General features: G+C 46.5%; 1 protein-coding gene across 8 annotated transcripts in view; it reads left to right on the top strand.

Annotated features, from left to right (window-relative positions):
* ZDHHC14 (zinc finger DHHC-type palmitoyltransferase 14) overlaps positions 1-20,894 on the top strand; it is a 292,894-nt gene extending 272,000 nt beyond the window's left edge. For 3 of the 8 annotated variants that reach the window (XM_044924052.2, XM_006075699.4, XM_025294339.3), the window contains 2 exons: positions 1,070-1,172; positions 15,393-16,675. In XM_044924052.2, the coding sequence (XP_044779987.1) occupies positions 1,070-1,172; positions 15,393-15,791 (502 nt within the window). In that variant the 3' untranslated portion in view covers positions 15,792-16,675. Of the gene's footprint in view, positions 1-1,069; positions 1,173-15,392; positions 16,676-17,417; positions 17,659-18,059 lie in introns of those variants that run through there. The other 5 variants (XM_006075700.4, XM_025294340.3, XR_006542263.2 and 2 more) reach the window with 4 other exon arrangements.
* Positions 20,895-27,090: the final 6,196 nt, after the last annotated feature.

Raw genomic sequence — 27,090 nt, 5'->3', positions numbered from 1 at the left:
CCAAGGTCATCTTGGAGTCTTCAGTCAGGGAGGGAAACAGGCAACCCTTTTGATGGCAAAGTAACCTTCACCCTTACCTCCCACCTGGGCCATAGCGTAAAGACAGAGATTGCCCAGGAAACTTGTCTGCGGGAGACTGAGGACCTGGTGTTATTTGTTCAATCAGCAAGTGTCTGCTCGGTACTGGTGGCAGAACCACCACTCCATGACAGGCGCACGTGGGCACAGGCAGGCCCAGCATGCGGTGATATGATGCCCAGGGTGCCCGAGGCTCTGGGAGAGGGGCTGATGCTCCGGGGCGGGCGCCCTGGGGCAGACGAGATGAAGCCTGCCCTCCCTCAGGAGTTGCAGGCTGCTCGATGGAGAAGATGTGGGTTGAGATCACTGTGACCCCAGCCAACAGTGACGTGGGCCATCGGGAGGGTCACAGGCAGGATTGAGAGGAGCCGAGGAGGGAAGAAAGCAGATGAAGCATCAGGAGCAGAGGCTGGGGGCCTCTAAAGACCAACAGCAGATGGGCAGGGCAGTGGAGGGTCTAGGCAGTTAAAAGCCAGAGGCTACACAAAAAAATACGGAGACAGAGAAGCAGACAACGCACAGCAGATGCGTGGTTTCTGGTCCGGGCCACACGGGCACAGCCGGTGCTCAGACGCACTGCTGATGAAATCACGCTGGGAATGCAGCGAGCAATAAGATCTGGGTTTGAGCCTGGAGAGGAAGGCTGGAGACAGGTTGTGGGCGGCTCTGCTGGCAGGTGATGGAGGCCGTGCAGCAAGGAGGGGTGATGAGATCAGGATGGGACTGGACAGTGGGAAGGGAATGGGTAGGGGGTGGGTCATAGCAGGTGGCAGGGAGGGGTCAGATGCTCCAGGTGTTTTTAAGGACAGAAGTCTCCGACTCTGGAGGCTGACCATACGTGAAGGCGAGCAGAGGTATTTTCTGAGCTGCTCAGGGTTGGGGGGGCATCACAGAAAGGGGGACCCCCCGGGGATGGAAATTAGAAGAGTTTTGTTGGCATTTTCAGCTTTTGATTCACTCGTCTCCTGCGTTGTTCTGTGTTCTCTTGTAGCCTCATCGACCGAAGAGGGTACATTCAGCCCGACACCCCGCAGCCAGCCGCGCCCTCCAATGGGATGGCCACATACGGGGCCACACAGTCCCAGAGTGACATGGTAGGACCCGGGGCGCCCCACAAGGGCTCCTCTCCCGCATCGGTGTTCACTGACCCGTAACAACCTATCGCCTAGCTTCCTAGGACACACTTGGCTCAGGGAGGAAAGGAAGCTTGAAGTGAAGGCGATGTCCATTGAAGGGTTAGCCCACCTGCAACAGGGGTGGGTGGTGGGTCGGTTTGTTCAGGGCTGTGTGGGAGGAGTACTCACACAACATTGCCTCCAGAAACATCTTGGACTGGAAAGCCCCCTCACCCAGAACCGGGCTGCTGTCCAGAGCGAGACAGAGCTGCCCAAGCAGGATGGGCCTCTGGAGGGTCCCCGAGTCCCCTGCTGTCCCCTTGCCACAGTCTGTACCCACTCCCCCACCCCCTCTTTAAGTGTGCAGCTGCGGGGGGGACCTCGGCCACCAGTTCTCCCCACTTGCAGCCCAAATCTTAATCAGCCCTGCACGCCTTAGTGCAGAGAATCAGACAAGCTGTTCAGGCATTGACAGCAAAAAACTGACTGGGCTGGTCTCCGGAGAGGTCCCCGTGTCACGCATCTGTGAAGGTGGGGACGGGTGCTTTGTTTTCACTCTGCACCTGGGAGGTGGGGCCGGGGCAGGTCTTTCCACGGGCACCTGAAGTCACAGCCTGCTGGCCTTGACCCTCAGGGCCTTCACATTCCTCAGTGGTCTGGCAGGCATGGCCCCTCCATCAGGAGCAAATCTCTTGTAAAGAAGTGTTTCTGGAAGCGACCCAGTGTGGCCCCCAGCACTGTCTGTAGACCTGAATCACCCACAACAGAGGCCATGACAAACAGACTAGGGCAGCAGATGTGTGTTCAGAAAAGAGGCAGCGACCCTCCAGGACTTGGGCATGGAGTCCATGTGGAGGCCTGGGAGTGGGGAGCCAGGAATGCCCCCTGCCTGTCAGCTTGGGGACAAGATGACCATACAAATCACCGGCGGGAAATATCAAAGGAGGTGCCAGTTAGGGAAAATCTGATGTCAGTATGTGGACTTGGGGTCCCCTTGGATGCTTGGGGGTAGGGGGGCTGTCCTGTAGGCATCTGTATAGAAAGCTCGGGGGAGGTCTGCTCACCCATACTTATGAAGAAATGACGTGGTTTGTAGAAATTCACTTTGAAATAGTGGAAATGTGAATCAACTTTATTTATTTTATTTTATTTATCCTAGAAGTACTCCATCTGACATTTAAAAAGAAAAAAAAATTATAATGTGTCCATGTTTATCATCGGGCTATTAATCTGATTTCATCTCACAGACTGGAAGATTATTTTTTTAAATCAACATTTATTATCCTTTGCTAACTTTCTCTCTATCTGCCCCTGCCAATTCTGCCCCCACCAGATCAAATCAAGTTTCTTGATCTAATAGAGCAAGAGAATAGTTTCCCAGAAACCAACACAATATTGCAAAAACAGTTATCCTTCAATTAAAAAATAAATAAATTTAATTATAAAAAATACCCACTGAGGGGGGAAAAGATAATAGGATGATTCTGAAAGACAGTGGAAGGAAAAACTTTGCAAACAGGCAGATTTAAGTAATACTGGACACGGCGGGAAAAGGCAAGAGGGTGGGGTGTAGGATCAGAGAGCCCGGGGGTCACAGTGACTGACTCAGGGCTGCGTGATGTCAGCAAGTCGATTTGTCCAGAGAGCCTTAAGTTAGTACACCATACAAGGAAGAAGGGGTTAACCATGTTCACCTCCCTCCTATCACCACTTTATAACAAAGGGCCTGGCATGCAGTAGGTTGGGGCTGGTTAAACATTCCCCTGCAGGGGCTTGCTTAAGGGAAGTTCTAAACAAATATTCAGTTTCTTCCTGTCTTCTTTTCCTCATTCCTTCCTTCCCCCGATTCCATCATATCTAGAAAAGGCTCCACCCAGAATGTGGAAGCAGGAACTAAGAGGAAAGGAGTTCTCTTTGGTGCCGTGACATGGCAACACGGCTTCATGCAGTCATGGCCTCGGTGGGCTCAAATTAACCCACAGGGCCAAGAGACAGGACATGTGCATTTTGCCCACTAGACACTGTAGACAAAGCACCTGTGTACTTTTCTGAGGACTGTGAAAAGTTTTAAGACCTGAAGAAAGAACTTATAAGCTCCGAAACACGAAAACAGCAAAATCAAAATTAATAAATGTTTAATGTCTGCGAGACCCATGAATATGTCAACTTCATTAATTGTTAAATCTAGCTTTCATTAAAATTTCATTACCGCTTAGAAATGATTTGTAGGTTGGGTTTTTCTCACTTCATAAGAATTCCCCAGCACACATGTAATTACAGAGAAATCATTACCAATTATAAAGCGAGTTGCTCATAGACAGATACATTTAAATATTAACTGCCTTGGGGCCCCCTGCACTTCCTGTCTCGCCATGGCGCCTGTGTTGGGAAAAACCCAGGGTTCCGCTGGGCTTAAGGCTGGGAGGTCTTTTTGGCCCTTAAGGCTCCTACCCACTGCACGGAGTGCCCCCAATATGTCAGAACATGTTCAGGGGGAGGCTGGATCTGAAAGGTCTTTAGGGGACTAAGATGAGACATGCTGTTCATGGCCCCACAGGTCGGAAACCGGGACCGGAAGGTGGGCCAGGAGGCAACCTGTGCTCAGCCCAAGAGGGAAATACCCAACACCCAGAGCTCCCGCCGGATGGGAGCCCCCACCCCAGAGGCGCTCAGGCTGGGGGAGTCAGCACCCCCGCGATGGGAGACAGAGGACTCAGCATTGGCGGAAGGGCTGGGTTCCTTCCGGTGCAGAGCCTGTCACCCGGCTGCAGCGACATCACTGTGCCAGATAACCTTCCATTCCTCTGTGCATTTATAGGCCATTCAGGCACTACAGCATGAGTCTTTTTATTATTTCTCTTGTTCTTTATGGCTTCTGTGGTGTGTAGACCGTGTTAACGGGAGTAAGGGGAGAGGAGACAGCTCTGAATGGGCAAGGCTGGCACCAAGCAGAACACGAAGGCTGACGTGTCTCTGCCCCACCCTCCTCCCTCCAGTTCCTTCTTCACACGGCATAGTGTGTACTGAACCCCACACCTCAGCAGCAGGGAGCATTACCACGTGCCCCTCCAAGGCTTTCACATAACTCACACTGGCCCTCTGAGCCTACTACTGATTTTATCCCCATTTTACAGACTAATAAACAGAGGCACAGAGGACTTCGGTAGACTTGCCCAATTCAGACGCCACACTTTGACCCCAACAGTTCATGCTCTCAAGCCTACACTTGGCTACGCTATGGCCGTCAGTCCTGACTGTGTGCAGGGTGACTTTCTCCCATATGCTTACCGTCTCCACATCCCATCACCCTCACCCTGTCTCCTCTGTCAATGTCTACTCCTAGGAAAAGATCTGTTTTCAATCATCTATGCATCAAAGGGAATTTAAGTCAAATTTCAGGAATATATGAATTTTAATTGTGGATGAAAGATTTTGTCCTCTATTAAAAGCATTTTAATAGACTTCCCTGGTGGCTCAGACAGTAAAGAATCTGCCTGCAGGAGACCCAGGTTTGATCCCTGGGTCAAGAAGATCCCCTGGAGAAGGGAATGGCAACCCACTCCAGTATTCTTGCCTGGAGAATTCCACAGACAGAGGAACCTGGCAGGCTACCATTCATGGGATCGCAAAAAGTTGGACACGACTGAGCAACAAACACTAAAAGCATTTCAAGCAATAATAATAATAACTGAGAAGTGTTTAATACTGTTTGTTCAGTGCTATATCCCCATTGTCTAGACTAGTTCCTGTGGTAGTTGAATTCAGAAGTGTTGGTTAAATAAGAGAAGGCAAGAGAGAGAGAGATGGATTGCTATGTGCCAGGCACCGGGTTAAGAGTTTTGCATGCATTATCGTCTCATTGAATCCTTACAGAACCACCTGATGTGAGTATTGTAATTTCCCCTTTGAAGAGACTGAGATTCAGGGATGCTAAGTTCGTGAAATAGCTAACCAGTAGCTAAGCTACTATTTCGTCCTTAGAAGTCCGACTCTAAGGAAAGTACTCTTCTTAACTATGCTCCAAAGTATCCCAGGTGCATGGTCTTCTTATGGGACAGAGTGACATGAAGTCTTCTCCCAGGGCAGGGAAACCACTCTGCCCAGGCCTTCCATGCAGAAGGATGATAAATCTGCTGTGGTCGGTCACAAAACCATCGGGGGACTGAAGGCAACCTCTCCACACTCTAACCTGCAACTTGACCAAGCAAAAATCTATGAAGCTTCAGCCTCTCCTCTGTTACAAATGACAGTCTTAGCCAATGACACATTAGCTCTTTTTCCCCTCTTCACTTGCTCCCCTAAGCACGAACCATTTTACAGCACTTTAGGCTAAGTGTTGACAGTTTGTCCAGGTAGAAACATCAGTACCAAAGGAGTTATTGACCTAGTCCAAGGGTGATCTCCACTGTTAAACTGCTCAGAGTTCACTCAGTTTCTTGTATCTGAAAGTTACCGTTTTTCATCAAACTGGGACATTGTGCCTATTATGTCTTCAATTTATTAATTAATTTATTTTTCCTTATCTCATTTTCTCTCCTCCTGGGACGCCAATTACTCATATGTTTAACCATTTGATGACATTGCCCCAAAGGATTAGTCCCTGAGGCTCTGGGCATTTTTCTTCAAACTTTCTCAGTTCTTCAAATTAGATAATTTCTTTTGATCTATCTTCATGTTCACTGATTCTTTCTCCTGCCCCCTCCAACAACTGTTAAGTGAATGCATAGAATTATTCACTTTGGTTATTATACTTTTTAGTTCTAGAATTTTCTTTTGGTTCTTTTAATTTCTCTGCTGGACTTTATTTCTGTACTGAGATTCCTTATCTGTTTATTCATTGAAGCCATATTTTTGTATAGTATTTGAACATTATTATACTGCTTAAAGTCTGTATCTGCTAAACATATCTGGGCTACCTTGGGTTTGGTGTCCACTTTTTCCCTTAACTCTAGATTACGTTTTTCTATTTATTTATATGTGTATTGGTATTTTATTGAATACATTTTGGATAGTATATTTGTAGAGACTAGATTTTGTTATCTTCTAAAGAGTGTTGATCCTTGTTTTAGCAGGCAGTTCAATTAGTGGGTAATCATCTTGAACTTGTACAGGTGTGATTTATATTTTGTTAATGCAGATTTATGGGCAGTCCAAAATGTTTCTCAGGCCCTCTAGTTTGAGGGACCTCAGCCTCCAAATTCTGTCTCTTCCAAATACCTGACCAAATACCTGGTCAGGGTTTGACTTCTCCATCATTAGGGGTGGTCCTGGGTCTCCGTTTAGGGCATGAGTCTTTCTCCTAAGGTTCAGCCTTCTGAATGCCCTAGCTGGATGCCAGGCATGTTAACAAGGTTTGGGGGATGTTAATGTGATCAGTGGTCCTTGACATTCTTTTTCTCAACTTCCACTGTCTGTGGGCCTCTCTCAGCCTTATTACAGCTGCCATTTCATTGGCTTCAGGGGAAAGGGGACAGGAGAGGGGACTCATGCTGCACATGGGCAGCACAGCTGTTGGCTACAGACTTGGGAGGTGGCCCTCACTGGCATCTCTGGCCCCCTTCTCTGCACAGCATCCTCGTCAGCGATGCCCTGCCCTACAGATCCAGCTGCTTAAGCTTCTGACCCTCTGATCTCTGCTTTCTCTGTATTCTGTTCAGCCTATACCATGGTGGGGAAATTCTCCCCAAGGAAAGGGCTGCTTGACTGTGGGGCTCGCCTGTGAGTTTCTTCCCTTTCAGGGATCGCAGCCTTGCATTGTCTGTTGTGCCCTATTGAAAAATGTTTGCCTCACATATTTTGGCCAGTTTTGTATACGTCCTGTACACAGAGGGAAACTAGCCCAGTAGAGGTTCCCATTCCTGGGAATGGAAGCCTTATCTCTGTGATCAGAGGACACTTGGCAACCCGCACTGCCATAGTCCCCGACACACAATTCTGCTGCCTACTCCCTCAACAGTAAACACCGATTCAGCTGTGGAACATGATCCTCTGACCTAGAAGTATTTCTAGTGCTCACCTAGAAAGGAGGAACATTTGGAGACTTTATATTTAGCACCAGACTTGGCATGTTCCTTTGCAGAGAGATTCTAGGTATCTCAGGCCAAATTTTTGCCAGCTGTTTTATTATTAAAGTCTAGATCAGAAAGGCATTTCGCAAATGATAGGAAAAGTGCTCCTAGGGAAATTGCACTATTTCAGAAGGTGAAGGTAAAGGCTCTAAGTCTTAGAAAAACATACTGATACTGCAGGGCCGGAGAATCAGGTAAATATTGATAGACAGCTGCCATCAAAGTGCCCACTGAGGTCTTACTTAGCATCTCAAAAATGGGACAATTCACTGTTAACTTACCATCTCACATAATTGGGGAATGGAACTTCCCTCTACTACAGATTCCCAAGGAAGAAAACATTAGAGAAGTAATAAAGTGACATCAAAAGTATTAAAATGATGTATGTGACCCAAGTATAGCCCTTGTCATGTGAATACCTATGAATTTCTGAGGAGCCCACACTAGAATTTCGTGCACATAACCCCAGGGCCAACTGAAGATCATAGTTTCATTATTCCTACTTTCCTTATTATCGGCATTTGTTATTACCTTATTTTACTATGCATACCTCATTTGATTGTCAAATAATTTAAGTTCTGTGTTACATCAGGGTCATAGCTTGTTTAAAGCTGGCACTTGTAGCTACAAAGATCCTTTCAGATCATGTGCTAAACACAAAGATAGTAACAGTACATATTACTGTTGGGCTATTTTTTTTTTTAATCATTTGCTATATTTACTTAAACTCATTTTTATTTTTTTATAAATTTATTTTTTAATTGAGGGATAATTGCTTTACAGAATTCTGTGTTTTTCTGTCAAACCTCAACATGAATCAGCCATAATTAACCCCATTGTTAAATCCCCTCCATCCAATATCAAAACAAATTAAAGCTGGCAGTTGCACGATTTATTAAACTGGTCTCACAGGAGTCCTCTCCATGCATAGTCTGAAAGTTCAAATATGATAGAGAAAAATAACTTGAGCGAACTTAAATGATAATGTTTTAAAAGAGAATGAAAAACGAAGAACTCCTTCTAACCTACATTTTAGGTGAATTTTATAAACTGATAGTGTTTTTATTAAAGTAAACGAGCATTCATAAGACCCCAGAACACCGTGCCACAGCCAAGCAGAGATAACCAGTGCCTGACGCTAATACTTTTGACAGAATTGGAGCAAAAGAAGTAAATAATTTCCTTTATTCTTAATTCGTATAGGAGACCATCTAGAAAACTTCTAGCTTTGGGTTTGGCAGCATTTAATCTGTTTGCTAGGTTTATTTCAGACAAGAAGTCAGCCAGAGTAAAATAATATGTATGCCAGCAAGAGCAATTTTATTTGAAAATCTGCAGAAACAAAAATAACTTATCTCTATGGTATTTTAAACTGTAACATTAAGTGATAATGTGTGTGACATCCGAACATCTGAAATGATACAGTTCTTTGCAAGTTAAATGCCAGCGCTTCGTTTAGACAGTAAATCAGCCAGCTGTCGGGGACTTCCTGCAACCACAGCAAATGTTCCAGCACTCCAGACAGGATTAGTTTTATGCTGCCGACAGAAAGGTCTGCCCGTAGACATTCTTACAAGCAGTCAGGTTTCTATTCTATTAGTAGTCAGCGTTTGGATGATTTTTGGCCTAAAATAAAAAAGCAATTTCATAGGGTTCAACCTAGTATTTCATAAACGTTGTTTTGGAATGAAAGCAGGAGTTTCTCAATTTCCTCTTCTTGGTGATGGATGGTCACTGTCCGATCTCTGGCTGCTTGGTTGTTTTTTCTTAAGATTATTTAACTGGTTAGATACATTGAAGTATACCTCACGGCTTCTTGGTGTTAATGCTGGACTATCAGCCCTTCTCCAAGGAGTGAGAGAAAAAAGTGAGCAGGGATGGCTCCCTCTACTGGTTGAGGATAAGAGTCCTCAGATAAACAGCCAGCAAGGCGGGTTGGTGGCGTAAAAAGGTCAGAGAAGAGTTGTTGAGTTCAGTCGCTCAGTCGTGTCCGACTCTTTGCGACCCCATGGACTGCAGCACGCCAGGCCTCCCTGTCCATCACCAACTCCCGGAGTTTACTCAAACTCATGTCCAGTGAGTCGGTGATGCCGGAGGGAGGGGAAGAAAAACAGAAGAAAGAGAGAAGAGGGGGAATAAAGTGGGAGGGAAGTCAACAAAGGAAAAGATGGAGAAGGAAAGAGGAGGAAGAGAGTTGGTGAAATCAGAGAGAAAGAAAATTAAATAGAAAAATCAACAAGAAATGAGCCAATAAGGATTAGAAACAAAGGTAAAAAAAGGCAGAGGTGTAAGGACATTTTTTCATGGGTCATCTTCACAGTAACCCTAAAAATATTGGCCATTTTCTCCCTGGAAGTTCTCACACAGGAATTACAGCCAGGAAGGTTTACCAGCCCACTCTCCTTGGAATTCTGGCAGTTTGCAAAATGAGGAAAAGGCTGGACTTTTTCTTTTTTTAATCAGATATCCCCTAGTCATCAAGTTTCTTCTAAGAAGATGCTCGAAACATGCAAAGTTAATATCATGAGAATTATGAATTCCACTGGGGAGGGGCATCACGCTCTCCTTGGTTGGAACCCACATTAGTATTCTGTTCCATGCCGGTAGGAAATTTATACAGACAATATCCTGTGGAAGAAAGCCTGGTCCCTGGGCACCCCCAGATGGGAACTGGTCTTCTAAACAGAAATCAGTTTGAATGTGGCAAATGGTTTTCAAAGTCATGGGTTACAGCAGGATTTAGACACTGAGGTTCAAGCTGGTCCCAGCAATGAGTGTGTGTGCTCACTGGTAGAAGCTGGCCACAAGGGAAACTGGGGGAGGGGCGAGAGGGTAAGTTCATCATTAACATGAAAGCAGTCCCCATAGCAAGGGAAATAGCCACAACCAGGCTCCGGGAGACAGTCATCTTTTAAAATATTTAAACAAATCCCTGTAGAAGAGGTGATCATGACAGATAATATGTCAGTATTCAAAACAGTCATGTTGAAAAGACTTGTGACATTTCGATTTTTGAAAAAACTTAAATGGTTTAGGCTACATGTTTTCTTTCACATATTTAAGTCCTTAAGCTTCACCCCTGGAAAATCAGAGAGCACTTTCAGCAGGAGGCTGAGCACAGATTGGCTACAGTTTGAGCATGTTGTGGGTTTGGCCACAGGAAAGCATCAGTAGACATGCAGGAAGGGACCCAGCTTTGGAGGTACCTGAGTCATGCAATCTGAAGCTCTTTTGAAGAAAAAGAAACCAACTTGCAAAACAAAACAAGTAAGGCCTTGGAAAACAAGCAAACAAGAGGCCCTGAACTTAAGCTCATAGCTTCAGAGAAAACCACGTCCAGGCGTTGCCTAGCAAGGGATCGCTGCCCAAGGTACAAAAGAAGCCAAGACTGTGGCACCGGTTTTTGAAGAGAGAAAGAACTTTATTGAAAGGTTGACCCTCAAGGAGACAGGACTCAGCTGTTGCCTCCATCCAGTTTTGGGGCGAAAATGAAAGGGGTTGGGGGAATTTCAAACTTGGAAGCTGGTCGACTGGTCTTAAGTCAGCCCATACAAGCCACGAGTGCTGCCAGAAACCAGGTTTTTCTTACTGAAGGACTTCTCGATTCCTACAGGGCTCCAGTGGTAACACTTCTGTGGGTTCCATAAACTGAAGATTCCTGGTTCCAGGGTCACTCTGGAGACATGGATTCCTATCTTGCATATGCACAGTGCTGTCTCTGTAAATATTTTCTTTGATTAAATCAACAATCTATTTAAGCAGGCAAAACCAGTTTAAGTTGGTGTTGTTTTGCAGGTGTCTCGTCTAAGTCAGCACAGGGTGCTTTAGGTGAACTCTCAGAGGACCCCTCAAACTTCACATCAACTTCCCAGTGAATATGAACTCTCCAGAACTTAACAGACCACGGTTGGCCCCCTTTTATCCCAGGGTTTTCTGATGGATGTCCATGAGCTCTGCTGCACAGCATGGCTGGAAAGGCATGACCAGGAAAGGGAAAAGGCGCCTGACGGGAGAGACAGGAAGGAAGAGATAAAGAGATTGGGGGGCCCACCTCTCCCCTTGTGCCACTTGACCTTGGAAATTTCCTCCAGCTTAGACCTCTGACATATTTTCCTGTGAGTCTGGAAGAGGTAGTCACAAGTACTTGGGCTGATTCCTAAAACAGAATTTGCCTATCAGTTTTCAATGTTTTAATAAAAGGCTTTCTTCAGGTCTGCAGAGACGAGTCGGAATTTCATCTTTCTCAAGATCTGGGGATGTTGTGGAGACAGAGGTTTTAGGATGAATGAGGGCTTTCCAAAAAGAAAAGTTGAGAACCAGATTCCATCATCCAGAAAGTGGCCTGACTCGAGCAGCATCTCAGCCCTGGGGCCGCAGGCCAGCTCAGAGGCTGAGTTTGAGCTCTGGGAAACGGAGGCGGCACGAAAGTTGGGCCATCACCATCAGCCAGGACACTACTGGGATTTTCATAACATGTTCTTTGCAAAGCACAATATATCCAGAACCCCGGCATAGTTTCCAGGAGATGAACATTTAATCAGGAAGGTTGCCCTTCCCCACCTCTGTTCTGTCAAGATTGAGCCCATGTGCTGAACAGAACTGACAGCGTTGGAGACCATGAGGGGCCCTGAGCTGCCTGCCTCCCCCAATAGCCCCACGGCTCAGCACCCCCCAGCGGCCAGGGTCGCTGCCCCGAGCTGCAGCTCCCTGCAGGAGCAGAGAAAGCTGCACCCACTGCATAAGCACTGCTGTGGCAAAAGGTTCAGGAGATGACTGGGGAAATGCGGACACTAAAGGACTCAACGCCTGATAGCCCCTTTCTAGCAATTTTTAGTGGCGTTTCTGTCTCATCCAAGTGGCCCCTCCACCCCTCTTCTTGAAGTTCCCTTGGCTGGGATGAAGCCGTGATAGAAAAGCCAGGATCTTTCCTGAGATTTGCTTTCCCTTCTTAAAGCTCCATTGTGAGCCCGTTCTTGTCTGGAAGCGAGGTCTTTGAACTTCTGAAACCTGAAAATTCTATAGTGATTGCGTCTCTTCTATCCCCCTCACGGAGGGTGGGGGTCCGGCTCAGGGATGGCCCACCACTCGTGATTTTAGAAAGAATCCCATTTGGCTAGGAAGGACACACACACCCTGGAGCAAAAGAATAAAAGAACCGTGACTTCGGGAGAAACTGTTTTTCCCCCTGAAGCCCGTGTTTTGCCTGATCTGAGTGGCTTCTGTGCACGGAGGCTGAGTGAGTGATGGCAGTTCTAGCTGTGTCTCTGGGCAGGAAGAAAGGGAAGCTCCTTCTTCACAAAGCTGCGAGTATGTGGTTCGACAGTAACTCTGGAGTTCAAATGAAGGGAATGGGGATGATAGACAAGCAATATTTATTAAGCACCTGCTAGCTGTCAAGTGTGCAGTGGTGAAAAGGGGTTTGCAGTCAGACAATGCCGGTCCCAAATCCCGACCCATTGCCTACTTTTATCTGTAAAGTTTTGAAGAAGGCGCCCACTCACACGAGATGCATATGTAAAGAGGAGAACTGTGTTTGTTTTAAGAGCTTCCGCAGAAACAGAGTGGAGCGCCTAGCTTCTTACTTGAAACGTTATCAGGATATGCTCCCCTAATAGCCACACTTGCTCCTGAAACTCACTGAGTCACCACACAGATTCAAGTTCAAGAACTCCAGTCATGAGAAGTCTCTTCTAGTTACTCTGAAATTTGCCCACAGCTCAAGGGAAGGGGTATCGGAGACCCACATTCCCCTTGCTAGAAATGTGTTCCCACTATTTCCTTTGCTCAACAAGATTAAGATTTAAGAACACTTAAAAGAAAAGGAAATAATTTTGTAAAATGCTGGCATTCTCTTTCAGAGTTAAGAAAACAAAAACCACAGCTCAGTTAATGGTTCTTGAAGCTGATAAAAACTTAGCAGTGAGGAATTTTCAGGCTTTTACAAATAGTGTGATCAGGCCCTCAGGGGCTTCTGTTGCCCCTGTGTTTTTCTTTTTGTGTGTGTGGCACAATATACGTACATAAAATGTACCATTTTAACCATGTTTAAGTGTGCAATTCAATGGCATTAAGCACATTCACATTGTTATCCAACCCTCTGCTGCTGCTGCTGCTGCTGCTGCTAAGTCGCGTCAGTCGTGTCTGACTCTGTGAGACCCCATAGACAGCAGCCCACCAGGTTCCCCCATCCCTGGGATTCTCCAGGCAAGAACACTGGAGTGGGTTGCCATTTCCTTCTCCAATGCATGAGAGTGAAAAGTGAAAGTGAAGTCGCTCAGTTGTGTCTGACTCTTAGCGACCCCATGGACTGCAGCCTACCAGGCTCCTCCCACTATTGGAAAATCCATGGGATTTTTCAGGCGAGTACTGGAGTAGGGTGCCATTGCCTTCTCCGTATCCAACCCTCACTACCATTCATCTCCAGAATGCTTTTCTTCTTGCAAAGCAACACTCCATACATCAAAGGGTAACTCCTCAACCCTTTCCCTTTGCCAGAAGCCCCCATCCTACTACACTCCTCAAGGTGCCTCCTATAAGTGGATTCATACAGTAGTTTTCCTTTGTGTCTGGCTTATGTCACTGAGCATGATGTCTTCAAGGTTCATCCATGTCACAGCATGTGTCAGGATGTCCTTCCTTTTTACAGATAAATGTCTGTATCTGTCGGTCAGTCAGTTCAGTCGCTCAGTCATGTCCAACTCTGCGACCCCAAGGACTGCAGCACACCAGGCTTCCCTGTCCATCACCAATTCCCAGAGCTTACTCAAACTCATGTCCATCTAGTCGGTGATGCCATTCAACCATCTCATCCTCTGTCATCCCTTTCTCCTGCCTTCAGTCTTTCCCAGCATCAGGGTCTTTTCCAATGAGTCAGTTCTTTGCATCAGGTGACCAAAGGATTGCAGTTTCAGCTTCAGCATCAGTCCTTCCAATGAATGTTCAGGACTGATTTCCTTTAGGATGGACTGGTTGGATCTCCTTGCTGTCCAAGGGACTCTCAAGAGTCTTCTCCAGCACCACAGTTCAAAAGCATCAATTCTTCAGTGCTCAGCTTTCTTTATAGTCCAACTCTCACATTCATACATGACCACTGGAAAAACCATAGCTCTGACTAGATGGACCTTTTTTGGCAGAGTAATGTCTCTGCTTTTTAATATGCTGTCTAGGTTGGTCATAGCTTTTCTTCCAAGGAGCAAGCATCTTTTCGTTTCATGGCTGCAGTCACCATCTGCAGTGATTTTGGAGCCTCCCAAAATAAAGTCTCTCTCTCTGTTTCCCCATCTATTTGCCATGAAGTGATGGGACCGGATGCCATGATCTTAATTTTCTGAATGTTGAGCTTTAAGCCAACTTTTTCACTCTCCCCTTTCACTTTCATCATATCTGCATGGACCACATCTTGTTTATCCATGGATGCTTACTTCCACCTTTTGGCTACTGTGAATAATGCTGCTGGGAACATGGGTGTACAGGCCCCGGGGGAAGGTGGGGTTGTTGTTTGGTTTTTTGTTTTTCTTTTTTTAACTGTTGTGTTTTTTGTTTTTTTGCTGTTGTGTTTTGGTGTTTTATTTTTGGGTTTTTTTTTTTTTTTTTTTGCTGTGCTGGGGTTTAGTTGCAGCATGTGGGATCTAGTTCCCTGACCAGGGATAGAACCTAGGCCCCCCTACATTGTGAGCGAACACAGAGTCTTAACCACTGGACCACTAGGGAAGTCCCAGGTGCCTGTATTTGTAAAACAGTGTGGGTAAACGTGGTTTTCAGCATAGGAGCCACATCGACCTCAGCCCAGGGCAGGTGCCAAAGCCTGTGCCTCTTTCCCCAGGATTGTTTTTAAGTTAAGGCCTGTCTGCAAACAGGGGCCGGAGCATCCAGCCTACCCCAGCTGGGACCCTCCACCCCAGGTCTCCATGGGTGACTGTTAGTTTGAGCAGCTATTCAGACTCCAGGTGTCTCCAAGTGGAGCTGGGCTACCGCGCACGCTCTCCGCCCTGTCTGACCCAGATGTCACTAACGGGTTTCTCTCTCTCTCGCATCCCGCCCCCTCCTGCCCTCTGTGTCCCCTTTCCTACCCACCCCCCACCCCCCTTGCCATCTCTCGTCTCCTCTTTGCTGGCTCCCTGCCGCTCTCCAGTGCGACCAAGACCAGTGCATTCAGAGCACCAAATTCGTTTTGCAGGCCGCGGCCACGCCCCTGCTGCAGAGCGAGCCCAGCCTCACCAGCGACGAGCTGCACCTGCCCGGGAAGCCGGGCCTGGGCACGCCCTGCGCCAGCCTGACGCTCGGGCCTCCCACGCCGCCCTCCTCCATGCCCAACCTCGCCGCCGAGGCCGCGCTCACGGACATCCTGCCCCTGAAAGACGAGCACGTGGGCCACCAGTTCCTGACCCCGGACGAGGCTCCCTCGCCGCCCACGATGCTGGCGGGCAGCCCGCTGGCTCACAGCCGCACCATGCACGTGCTGGGCCTCGCCAGCCAGGACTCCCTGCACGAGGACTCGGTGCGCGGCCTGGTGAAGCTCAGCTCCGTGTGATCGCGTGGCCCCGGCCCGCCCAGGGGATGCTGCCCACCGTGGGAGCGGCAGGCGCGGTGCCCTCACCGCGATCCCCCACCGTGTGACCCAGTGCACAGGTGGCCAGCACAGCTCTAAGCCCTGGGGTAAGAAGACCCCTTCTTGGGAGAGAAATCGGAGGGCCCAGCCGGGCAGGACCTCAAAGGCTGACAGCTTGGTTTCATTTGAATTTTCTGCCCCACCCTGACCTGCTTCGCTAACAATGAAAATAGAGACCTGACTATTTTCAGGTGTTTGGAATATGAAGGGTGGGCCTTGGGGGAGGGAGACAGCCGCGGGAGGCACCCCCCAGCAGAGTCTGGGAGGACAGGGGGCCACCTGGGGGGCTCCTCTTGCTGCTCTGGACCAGGTAACAGAAGGTTTAGGACCCTTGTGGCCGGACTGAGGTTGCACTTAAGTGTTATGCTACTAATATTTGAAATAGACATGCCATTCCATTTGTTAATTTAAAAAAGGGAAAAAAAAACCCGACCAGATGTGGACTGCATGCCACGCTCCAGTCTGTGCACGGTGGTGACGGTATTTGGAAAGGAACTGCTGCTGCTTTTCTTTCTTTTTTTTTTTTTTTAATTTCGTGAATTCTCAAGTGCTGTTTTATGGGAAGACGGTGCAACAGACCAAGGCTAATGGACCTTGCCATCCTCGCCAGCTTCTTCAGCTTAATTCTACACAAGTAGGTGGCGCCTGGGCTGCGGAGGGGCGGGTTTTATCCTATCCGGTATCAGTTAACCTTCTGTTTAGTAGTTAACCTGAGGTGTTGTGTTGCACACACACAGCACCGCAATCTTCACCTCCTTGTGTGACCAAATTCCTGTGGACAGCCAATAAAATGACGTCCTCTGTTATTTCGGATCTGTGTACAGTTATCGTTCTCAGCTGACATGACACCACCACCACCCAGATGGCCTGCAGAGAGTTCGGTTTTATTGAAGCAACTCTAGTGAGGAATGGTCCCCAGTCAAAAAACCAGCTCTTTGAATTATGGGGGATTCATGGGATGATGGGGCTTCCCTGGTGGCTCAGACAGTAAAGAATCTGCCTGCAATGCGGGAGACCTGGGTTTGATTCCTGGGTTGAGAAGATCCCCTGGAGGAGGAAATGACAACCCACTCCAGTACTCTTGCCTGGAGAATCCCATGGACAGAGGAGCCTGGTGGGGTACAGTTGTTGGGGTCACAAAGAGTTGGACACGACTGACTGACTAAGGCTGTAGTGGAATTTGTTCCCTTTTTACAGATTGGGCCATGATTGCGGATCTATGGCCAGTTGTGGGGAGAGGGCTCAGGGAGAAGCTGGGCTGGGGGCGTCTGCTCTGCCTTGGGCTGTGTTTGAGTGTTGCCAGAGCTCAAGGGTAAGTTGAGATCCTGGTAAAAGTGTCAACAGAGAGGAGGAGAAACTGGCTTATTTTAGGCGGGGATCATGTCGATTGTCATTCTTATCCAGACACTAATCAGAATGGAATTAAGAAAATTACCACTTCACTCAGGTTTATGTATCATCTAGAAGGGAACCCACCAGCTCTGCATTTAGGAGGGAAGCCACTTTGAAGGCAGCTGCAGGGACTAAACCCCCTTCTGTCCTTTCCAGACGATAAACCCAGCAAGCAAACCCACTCAAGTTCAAAGTTGGGCGCTTGCTCCTCACAGCCACATGAAAGCAAAGGTGCACTGATCGGTGACAGCAGAAGCCCTGGATGATTTGCACTGATGGAAAAGGGCTGTTTCTCCTGAGGAAGAGTTCCCCTCTTATAGAAGAAAAGCAGAAAAGAGGAAAGAAATAGAGAAGCACAAGTTCAAGTCTTCTTTGGAATAAGGTCATTTGTTCATAGGTAAAAAAATAATCTGTGCTGAAAATAGCTGCAGTCAGTGAGTTCCCTTCTAGATGATACATGAGCCCAAATGAAGCGGTAATTTTCTGCAGCAAATCTTTGAACCATCCTTATGTTTCATACTCTGTACATGAATGGAAAGTGGGAAAGGTAAATTATGTGCGGCCATTTTTTATTTTCTGGGCTGCTTCACAACTTGTGGATTTATACTTCACACTTGGAATTTATACTCACGGGGACAGAGTCCTTCCTTACGCAGCCACACACACCCACTGTCATATACACACACACAATTCTCCTTGCAGACGCTGCTTATGAGCAGAAAGTGACAGCCCCTCAGTGTGTCTTCCTTGACTTCCCAAATTCTCTCTGTTCTTTGCCTCCTTCCGTCTGCTCCCCAGAGACCCGGGAGAGAGTTGGACCTGGTGAGAAGAGAAAGGTGGCTCAGTTCTCACTGCTCCCTGTGTGGACGAGTCCATTCCCGGCTTCTTCACCTGGAGGAAAAGACAACAGCCTCTCCATCTCTAACATCCTCTGATTCAGTGATTGCAATTTCCCATGACCAGTCCTCTTCCCACCTCAATGGGAAAAAGTCCACGGAGCAAGGATCCTTACTCACTTTTCTCTACATAAGGCATGTTTGCTTAATATTTAATGTCAATCCTCCATCCCACCTTCAAGTCCATCCCCTGTACCCACTTGATACCGCTTATCAAAGAGGGGATTGGGGGTATTGGTGACACCCAGCTAGGATCTGAGGGTCCAAGAGGAAGATGAACTTGAGTGGGCTGATTTGCTAAGACAATTAACCTCTTAAAACCCCCAAACCAGAGGGATCCCCGTAGTCCTTCGCTCTGTGGCTTGAAAAAGAATGCAGTGTCTGCAGGTTGAACAGTTGCGCTCCCAGGAGCTGTCTTCTTCCCTGTGGGTGAAGGGTTGATCTTTAGCAGACTGATTTCCCTGGTTATGGGTCTGCATTTCCCATCACCTGATTGCATATAAATCTATTTAAAATTGAGTAGTTCCATCTAGTTGTGGCTGAATAGACCTTGATCTTTCTACATTCTGTCAGTGGGTTATGGATTGATTGCATACTATCTATAAAATATAGGATAAATATTTTACCATGCTATTAAAGCTTGGACCGTTCTCAAACACACTCACGTACACACTCATTTTGTTGTTTAAAAATTCATCTGCCTCCATCCTTCCAGGAGGGCTCGGGTGCTTCAGGCTTCTCAGGCACGTGAAGGCTGGATTTAGCCTGAACGCCCAGGTTCCCAGGAAGACCGTGGATGGAATACCAGAGCAGCTGACAGCCTGCAACTGAAAGGGCATGGTGACATGTCGCTCTGCGCCTGGGGAGAGTCAGCCCAGCGCTTGTGCTGCGCTTGCTCAAAAATGCTCATTCCAGCTTTCAGATGTAATCATTTCAGCCTGTGAGAAGGACAGCACCTTCTCACCCTGAGCCAGCAAAAAAGCCAGATACCTGTTCTGGTCCGGAATAGCACCAAGGAAGGATGTTCTCGGAGCTCTTCCCCGCTCCTCCGAGTGCACTGCCATCTTCCCCTGCTGCGTTTAGGATGCTGACTGGGGTTCAAAACGAGAAGCAAACCCCACGTCAGGAGGCCTGAGTGGGTCAAGCGCTTTCTGTGGCTTTGAAAGCCCCTTGACTCTTCATGCCCTGATTCAACCCCAAGAAAGATGGGATTGCCAACACCGGCAGTGGTGCCCTTGATGCCGAGGCGTGTGACGGCATCTCCAGGGAAGTACTGGAACTCAAGCTACTTGGGGTCCCTGGCGCAGCCTTTTGGGGGTACAGAGCCAGTGACCAGCCCCTCTGTGGGTCTCAGAGCCTCCCAGCCCCACACCCCACAAATGATTCTCTGTAACATCACTGCCCCGTTCCAGAGCTCAGCCCACAAACCACCCTCTTCACCTGGAACCCTGTGTTTCTCTGCCTTGGCTTACAGTTTTTTAAGTTAGCTGAAAGGCATCAGGGGTTTCAGCTAATAGTATACAGAATATTTCCAAAGTTAGTTGCCTTTCATTTATCCACACTGGTTAACCCACTTAGTTCTTGACAGGTAAGAGATAGAGGATAAAGGGAATAAATGTTAAAAATACTTTTCTGATTAATGCCTTACCACTGTTTTGAAGCTGAGCCTAAATCAAATCAATGTTTACATTTTTTATTAAGTACCTGTGTGTCTTGCATGTGTCAAATGAGAGAGCCTTTCAAATGAATTCTTAATCCTTCTGGTCCCTGCACCTGCCCTGGAGACGTGCATGTGTCACTGAATGTTGTTTTCCATGTTACCTCGTTAAAAAAAAAAAAAAACTGCCTCTCATTTGTTCTCTTGAAATGTGTCTTGCTCTGTCTTACAAGATTAAGTTATCATTGAAATATTAAATAAGCTGAAGCGCCGTTTTCTTGCAAATAAATGTCAAAGATGCTAACAGTTTCATAAATCAGTAAATCCTGTCTACTTGCCCTTTGTATGTGGTCTTGATAATAGAGCCAAGATGGATTTTCAAATACAAGTAGTTAGTACGTTAATCCAGCCATTCAAAATAAGAGGGAGGTCAGAAATTGGATTGTTTCTGGAGCAACCAGATTTGCAGCTGCCACAAAACTAGATAAACAGCCTCCACTGAAATTATTTTTTCAATCTCATAAACCCCAGGAATTACATACAGAATGGATTGGAAATGAGCATCTTGTGCTAATGTAAAGACTTTTCCTCCATCAATTGCTGATTTTTTAAAAAGATAACTTGGTATTGCTTCTGAAGATGTAAATGAAAACTCTAATTGCCCTTGGTCTTTTAAGGTGGATTGTTGAACCAAGAGGCTGTATGGCATATCCAGAGACCTATTTTCTAGGTTTACATGAATGGAGATAGTTTTTGCCTGCAGCTAAAAAAAAAAGAGAAAAATGTTGAAGCCTTGCTGACTGTTTGTCCAGGGCATCCTGGGTTAGTATTTCACAATAGTCAAACATTTTGGCATAGAAGGGAAAAAAAGCATTTTAAACTTAAGCGGATTCAAAGCCCTAAATCTGAACCATGGTGATCAAAGAACACATAACATGGCATGTTTTCAGAGAAATTATGCTTATTTATATGCCTTTCATGTTTTAATCAATGTTTGCAGAATTGATCTTAAATCTGAAATGAATTAAGAAAGTATTTTTTCCTTCTTTAATAAAAAATGCTAATGGTATCAAATATAAACCTCAGTCTTCATAGGCTAGACACTGGGTAATTCAAAAGGTGTACAGGGGCTTTCCTAGTGGCTCAGTGATAAAAGAATCCATCTACCAGTTCAGGAGACACGGGTTTGATCCCTGATCCAGGAAGATCCCACATGCCATGGAGCAACTAAGCCCATGCACCACAACAATTGAGCCTGTGCTCCAGAGCCCGGGAGCTGCGACTACGGAAGCCTGTGGGCCCTAGAGACCGTGTTCTGCAACAAGAGAAGCTGCTGCAATGAGAAACCCGTTCACCATAACTAGAGAAAAGCCCGAGCAGCAGCAAAGACCCAGCATAGTCAAAAATAAATAAATAGAATGATATTCTTTAAAAAGTGTACAGGAGAGGAGAAGTGACTTGCAGTACTGAATTTGCACTGTGGAGATACCCGTCTGGATAATAATGGGGTTTTCCGATCATGGATAGCCTGACTGGTTCCTTGCTGCTTTGATTCTTAACTTTTTATGTTTACTAACAACTTTAGAGCTTCCTTGGTGGCTCAGATGGTAAAGAAGTGGGAAGTAGAAGTATCAGTCGCTCAGTCATGTCCGATTCTATGTGACCCCCATGGAACACAGCCCCCCAGGCTCCTCTGTCCATGGAATTCTCCAGGCAAGAATACTGGAGTGGGTTGCCACGCCCTCCTCCAGGGGATCTTCCTGACCCAGGGATCGATCCCAAGTCTCATACATCTCCTGCACTGACAGGCAGATTCTTTACCATTAGCGCCACCTGGAAAGCCCTGCCTGCGATGGGGGAGACTTTAGAACAACGCAGAACTTCAAACCCCTCTAATCCACTTGTTCTGTGTTCCACTTTCTAACACACACACACCAGCTTGAAATCTTACCATATAGGAATCGTGTTTGGCTACTAGGAACAACACTCCCCCACCCCCACCCACCCCCCAAAAAAAACAGTGGCTTAGACCAAAGGATGTCTTTGCTGTCATGCAAGTAAGTCCAGAGACAGGCAATCCAGAGCCCACAAGGTCATCGATGTCCAGGCTTCTTTCTCTTTCTTATTGCCACTCCTAGCATTGGCTTTCATCCTCAGGTTCACATCATGGTCAGAATTTCTGCTGCAGCTCCAGCCATCAATGCTGGAAAGGAGAGAGCCGGAGGAGTAAAATGGACACATGAGACTTTAGATGGCTCCTTTTAGAGAACTTGACTAGAAACTCACTCTGATTTCTTCATGGACAAAGTTGAGTCAAATGACCATCCCTGGGTGCAAAAGAGGCTGGGGAATGCGGTATTTCAGCGGGGCGCATTGCTGCCCCAAAGAATATCGGGGTTCTGTTGGTATGGAAGAAGGTGAAATGAGTATTTGCTAAATAACCACAATAGATAACTTCACCTCCTTCTTATGAGCTCTCTCAACCCTTCTCTTCACCCCCGCCCCCCCCAAAAAAAACCAAAGCTCTGTCTTTATCCACTTTGCTCTCCCTTTAGAAAGTTCCTATTTCCTAAAGTAGGCTTGACCCCTCTCTCCCATGACCTCTAGGATCCAGGCCCTTCTGTCTTGCGTCTTCAATTTTTGTCTTTCCATTAGTTGCTCTTTCTATGCCATCAAATAATCTCCTTTAAAAAAAAGCATCTTCTTTTTAAAACAAACAAAAACACCCAAGAAGCTCTTCCTTGTCCCTCATCCCCAGGTTCCCTGCCTGGCACATTTCTGGGATGGTCTCTCCAGGGTCTCCAGTGGTCAAACCCAGTGACTTCAGTTTTGCATTCTTCTCTAACACCTCAGAGGCCCCTGAACTGTGGTGCGGCCATCAGTGGGATGAACTGCAGGAGAAAGGCAGGCACACGGGGTGGGGGGGTGGGTGCAGTCCTGAGGGTCCTTCTCTCACCAGCCCTCTGTGCTTTTTCAAGGGGCTCCAACCCTTTGGCCTGAGACAGCCAAGCCAAAGCCAGCAGGACTGTCTTTATTTCAGTTGGCATCTCCTTGCTCTCTGCTTTCTTCGCGTGTCCCCTACACGAGGACACGTGGCAAGGCTCGGTCCTTGCCCTCTGCCCTTTGCTCTTCTCCTGTCATCCCCCTGCAAAACCTTCCCTACTCCCACGTCTTCCACTCTCACCTCTCCTGTGGATTCGAACTCCTTGTCTCTGCTCACCTCCCCAAGCACTAGCCCTACACCTGACAGCGGCCTGGTAGGAGGAAGAGTTTCAGAACCCAAGATTCTGGCTCCAGCTTGTCTACAGCATGCTCTGTAACCTCAGGCAAGGGTGAGAGTCTCTGCACCCAGTTTCTGTACCTGTAAATGAGCTGCTTCTGGGGTCATCACGTCACTACTGGCTCAGTGTCCTCTTAACGTCCCATCATCACCCCTAACCCAGCATGCCTAAGATTGAATTCAACATCCTTCCCCCAAACCAGTGCTTACTTTAGTTGCTGCTCTCCTAGTGGGGTCCTAAGCTGAAGACTCTAGAGTGGCCTTTGAGCCTTCTTCTCCATCCAGTCAGGTATCAAGTCCTGTTGGCCTTCCTTTACAGTATCCATCAAATCTTTTTTTCCCCCACTGCATTACTACCTTTGCTGACTACCTCCAGAATGTTGTGATGGCTGTCAAGTTCTCCTCCTCTTAAATTTTTTCCTATGCTTGTCCATCCCATACAACCCAGGGAACTTAATCTTCCCAAGCCATTGCTAGGCATGTGTCAGATCCCAGGTGTAAGATTACCAAGGCTTTTCTTGTCCATATGCTGCTTGAACTCTGTAATCTAGCCCCAACTGGTATTCCTGCCTCCTCTCCCTCCCTTCCTGGGCATCCCTCTCTGACCACCTGGCCTCGTCCTCTTCTAGCAGGACCCATGTACTTCCACCCACCCCACCTTCACTCTGCTCCTCCTGAATCTCTCCTCTCCCCTCACTTCTTCCTAACTTTCAAGGCTGTGCTCAGGGACCAACACCTCCATGAGATAGCTGGCCGCTGGAGGGACCCCCTGTTTTCCTAAATTCCTCTGTATTCCTCAAATCCTAGGTCTGTTACATATTTTCTTTAATTGAGATGCAACTTACATACCCTGAATTCATCCTTTGATGAATTCACGTGGGGGGTCTCAAGTATACTTGGAAGTACATTTGCTACCATCACCATGAATTCCACATTTCCATCACTTATTTGATCCTCCTTCCGGACCTCCTGGTATTTCTACTCTCACGTGAATGTCCTCTCCCCCAGTAAAACATGAGGGCCTTTCCAGGCAGGATACCCCAGCCCGAGGTGACACTCAAAGGCTCGGGAAGGCAGAGGCGGAAACGATGAGGACACGTGACAACAGTTCAAGAAACGAAGAGCAAACTCATAAGGGGACCCCTAACCTAAGACGTGAGGGCCTCAGAGAAGAGCCATTTTGCCTTTTTACCCTCTTATGTGTCCCAGTGATAAGGAAATGAATTGTTGGAAAATGCAAGTCCTGCTGGGTGCTCAGAAGACCACTAACTCCCCTCCGCAAGTCCAGCCAAGGCCCCTACTTCACATCTTGTGGCAAGGCATTTACTCTAATTTGGGATAAAATTGGTGCCTTAAGTCAATTGTCTCAAATAATTCCAACAGAAAAAAATTAAAGAACTTTGAAAATATAAAATCTGTGATCAATAGGAAAATAATTTGGATTATTTGTGGATTGCATGATTTCTAAAAAATGTTTTAAAATAAAAATCCATGAACCAGTTCTATTGACAAACACTTGCTGGACACATAACACAGTGTAAGGCATTGAATAGTGCTCATCACTCTCTGTACCGTGATGTTCAGTGGCTAAGTTGTGTCTGACTCTGCCACCCCGTGGACTGCAGCACGCCTCCCCTGTCCTTCACTATCTCCTGGAGGTTGCTCAAACTCATGTCCATTGAGTTGGTGATGCCATCCAACTATCAATACCCGCTTCTCCTCCTGCCCTCAGTCTTTCCGGCATCAGGGTCTTTTCCAGTGAATTGGCTCTTCACATCAGGTGGCAAAAGTATTGAAGTTTCAGTTTCAGCATCAGTCCTTCCAATGAATGATCAGGGTTGATTTCCTTTAGGATTCACTGGTTTGATCTTCTTGATGTCCAAGGGACTCTCAAGAGTCTTCTCCAGCACCACAGTTCAAAAGCATCAACTCTTCAGTGCTCAGCCTCATTTATGCTTTCACATACATACATGACTACTGGAAAAGTCATAGCTTTGACTAGATGGACCTTTGTTGGCCAAGTGATGTCTCTGCTTTTAAATATGCTGTCTAGGCTACTGTATTTTGGTGTATACTACTTTTCTTATAATACATATCATATACACTTTTTACCAATAGAGTAAAAAGTCATTCCATAAGTTGGCTTGAAACTCCGAATATATTTTTTCATGGAAACAAAATTTTAAAAGAGTATTTAGGCCCCCAGTCAGTCCACAAAACACTCCATAATTGATCTGAAGTTATACCAATGACGATCCTAGAGTCTAATCTCCCCGAGGCACTCATGAACCCCAAACTTCTCTAAGTTCTGGCCCCTGAGCCTGGCTCCACAACCCTGGGACCCCTGCCTGCCACTGGAGAGTGGACTCCGCCTCTGCTGCTCTTTCTACCTCACCACCAAGTAGATCCAAGTCCATTTTAAGAAACACACAGAACTCGCTGGATTTCTTCAAAATTGTAACTCAAACCTAAAAAACTGGAAGAAATCCTTAAGTTTTCTATTTCCAGAGATTCAAAAAAGTTAAATTCACTTTCTCAAATTATGCATCAAGGTATCTTTTGAAAATAAGCTTTTTATTTTTCTTCAAAGCCTTCAGGAATTTCAGCTGAGATGATTTTCTGGCGAAAATTCTAGCTAAATCCAACTTGACCAAACATGGACAACTCACAGAGATTGGGAATTTATTTTTTTTGCTGATACCCTGAATCAAAACATACAATGTTCTTTGAGGAATCTCTAGCTGACACTGAAATCATGTTTAAAAAGACATTTTGTGAAGCCTTTTAAAAAGGTTTTCTTGACCTAATCAACACACTCTGGAAAGGTACAAAGGAGATGCAAAAGTTCTTCTTAATGTCCTTTTTGGAGAAATCTGGCCAGAAAACGTATCTATTGGCAGCATCTGTGTTTTCTGATTGATATCTAGTCTGAAGATTAAATGTAATTAATTTGTTAGGTCAGTCTGGAAGCTTCACTGGAAAACACAATTTCTGGAGATAATGAAAACAGATGGCTTCAGAGCCCAAACCCACTGTTCTCATGGAAATGCCAAAAGGGGTTCTCCATGTCCCTAAATACAGCCTCAGATCAGCTGTATTGAGGCCACAGCAAGGGCCTGTGCCCTGATGCTCTGTTATTTCCTGAAATCCTGGATGTCTTGCCTGAGGCAAGTCAGCTTTCTAAGACCTCAGTGAAAATTAACTTCCTACTGTAAAACCTAAATTCGAACCTGATAGAAGGTAACTAGAAATCTAAGATCCTTCCATCTCACTCTTTGTCTAAATTTTTTTGTTTTAATTTTTTATTATTATTATTTTTTGCCACATGGCATGTGGGATCTTAGTTCCCTGATCTGGGATCGAATCTGTAACCCCTGCAGTGGACGCTCAGAATCTTGACTGCTGGACCACCAAGAAAGTCCCATCCCACCCTTGGGGTCAGTGTTATGGACGCCAATGACCTTCTGAAAGTTTAGTTTTGTAGTTTCTTTCATGATCAAACTATAGGCTAGGCATACACTAGTCTCCAATTTTACCACTCTCAGTTTGTCTAGGCTGGAGATTTGAAGTTGAAAAGACGCTCAAGGGAGAGCCCATTTATGAAACCCAGAACCGATGCAACTTTACCTGTTACAGGTAAGGTTACCTGGTTGAAGCTCCCCACATGCCCCCTCCTCTTCACAAGGACACCCACTTGAATCTGTCACGTATAGGATATAAACTAGGAGCCTCATAAAACGGACCTGGTCACCTCTGGACACACCAGCTCCCTGTGATTTGGCCCCTCCTTGTGGCCAGTGGACCTCTATCATTTTCAGGAATTCACCTGTAAACTTCTATCTTCTGTAACTGATCATTTTTAGGTTCCATATCATCAAAGGAAGGGGCTGGTATTTGTTTCTGCCAAACATGCCCTTATCTGTTTGGTATCAGGTGGTACCTGTTGCTGAGAAAAATTCCTTTAACCCTTTTCTGAGCACCATTTCCCTGCCCGGA

This window comes from Bubalus bubalis, chromosome 10, assembly GCF_019923935.1.
Source record: "Bubalus bubalis isolate 160015118507 breed Murrah chromosome 10, NDDB_SH_1, whole genome shotgun sequence".
Classification (NCBI taxonomy): domain Eukaryota; kingdom Metazoa; phylum Chordata; class Mammalia; order Artiodactyla; family Bovidae; genus Bubalus; species Bubalus bubalis.
The sequence above is the reverse complement of the archived record's forward strand: the minus strand, read 5'-3'. Positions and strand labels throughout refer to the sequence as shown.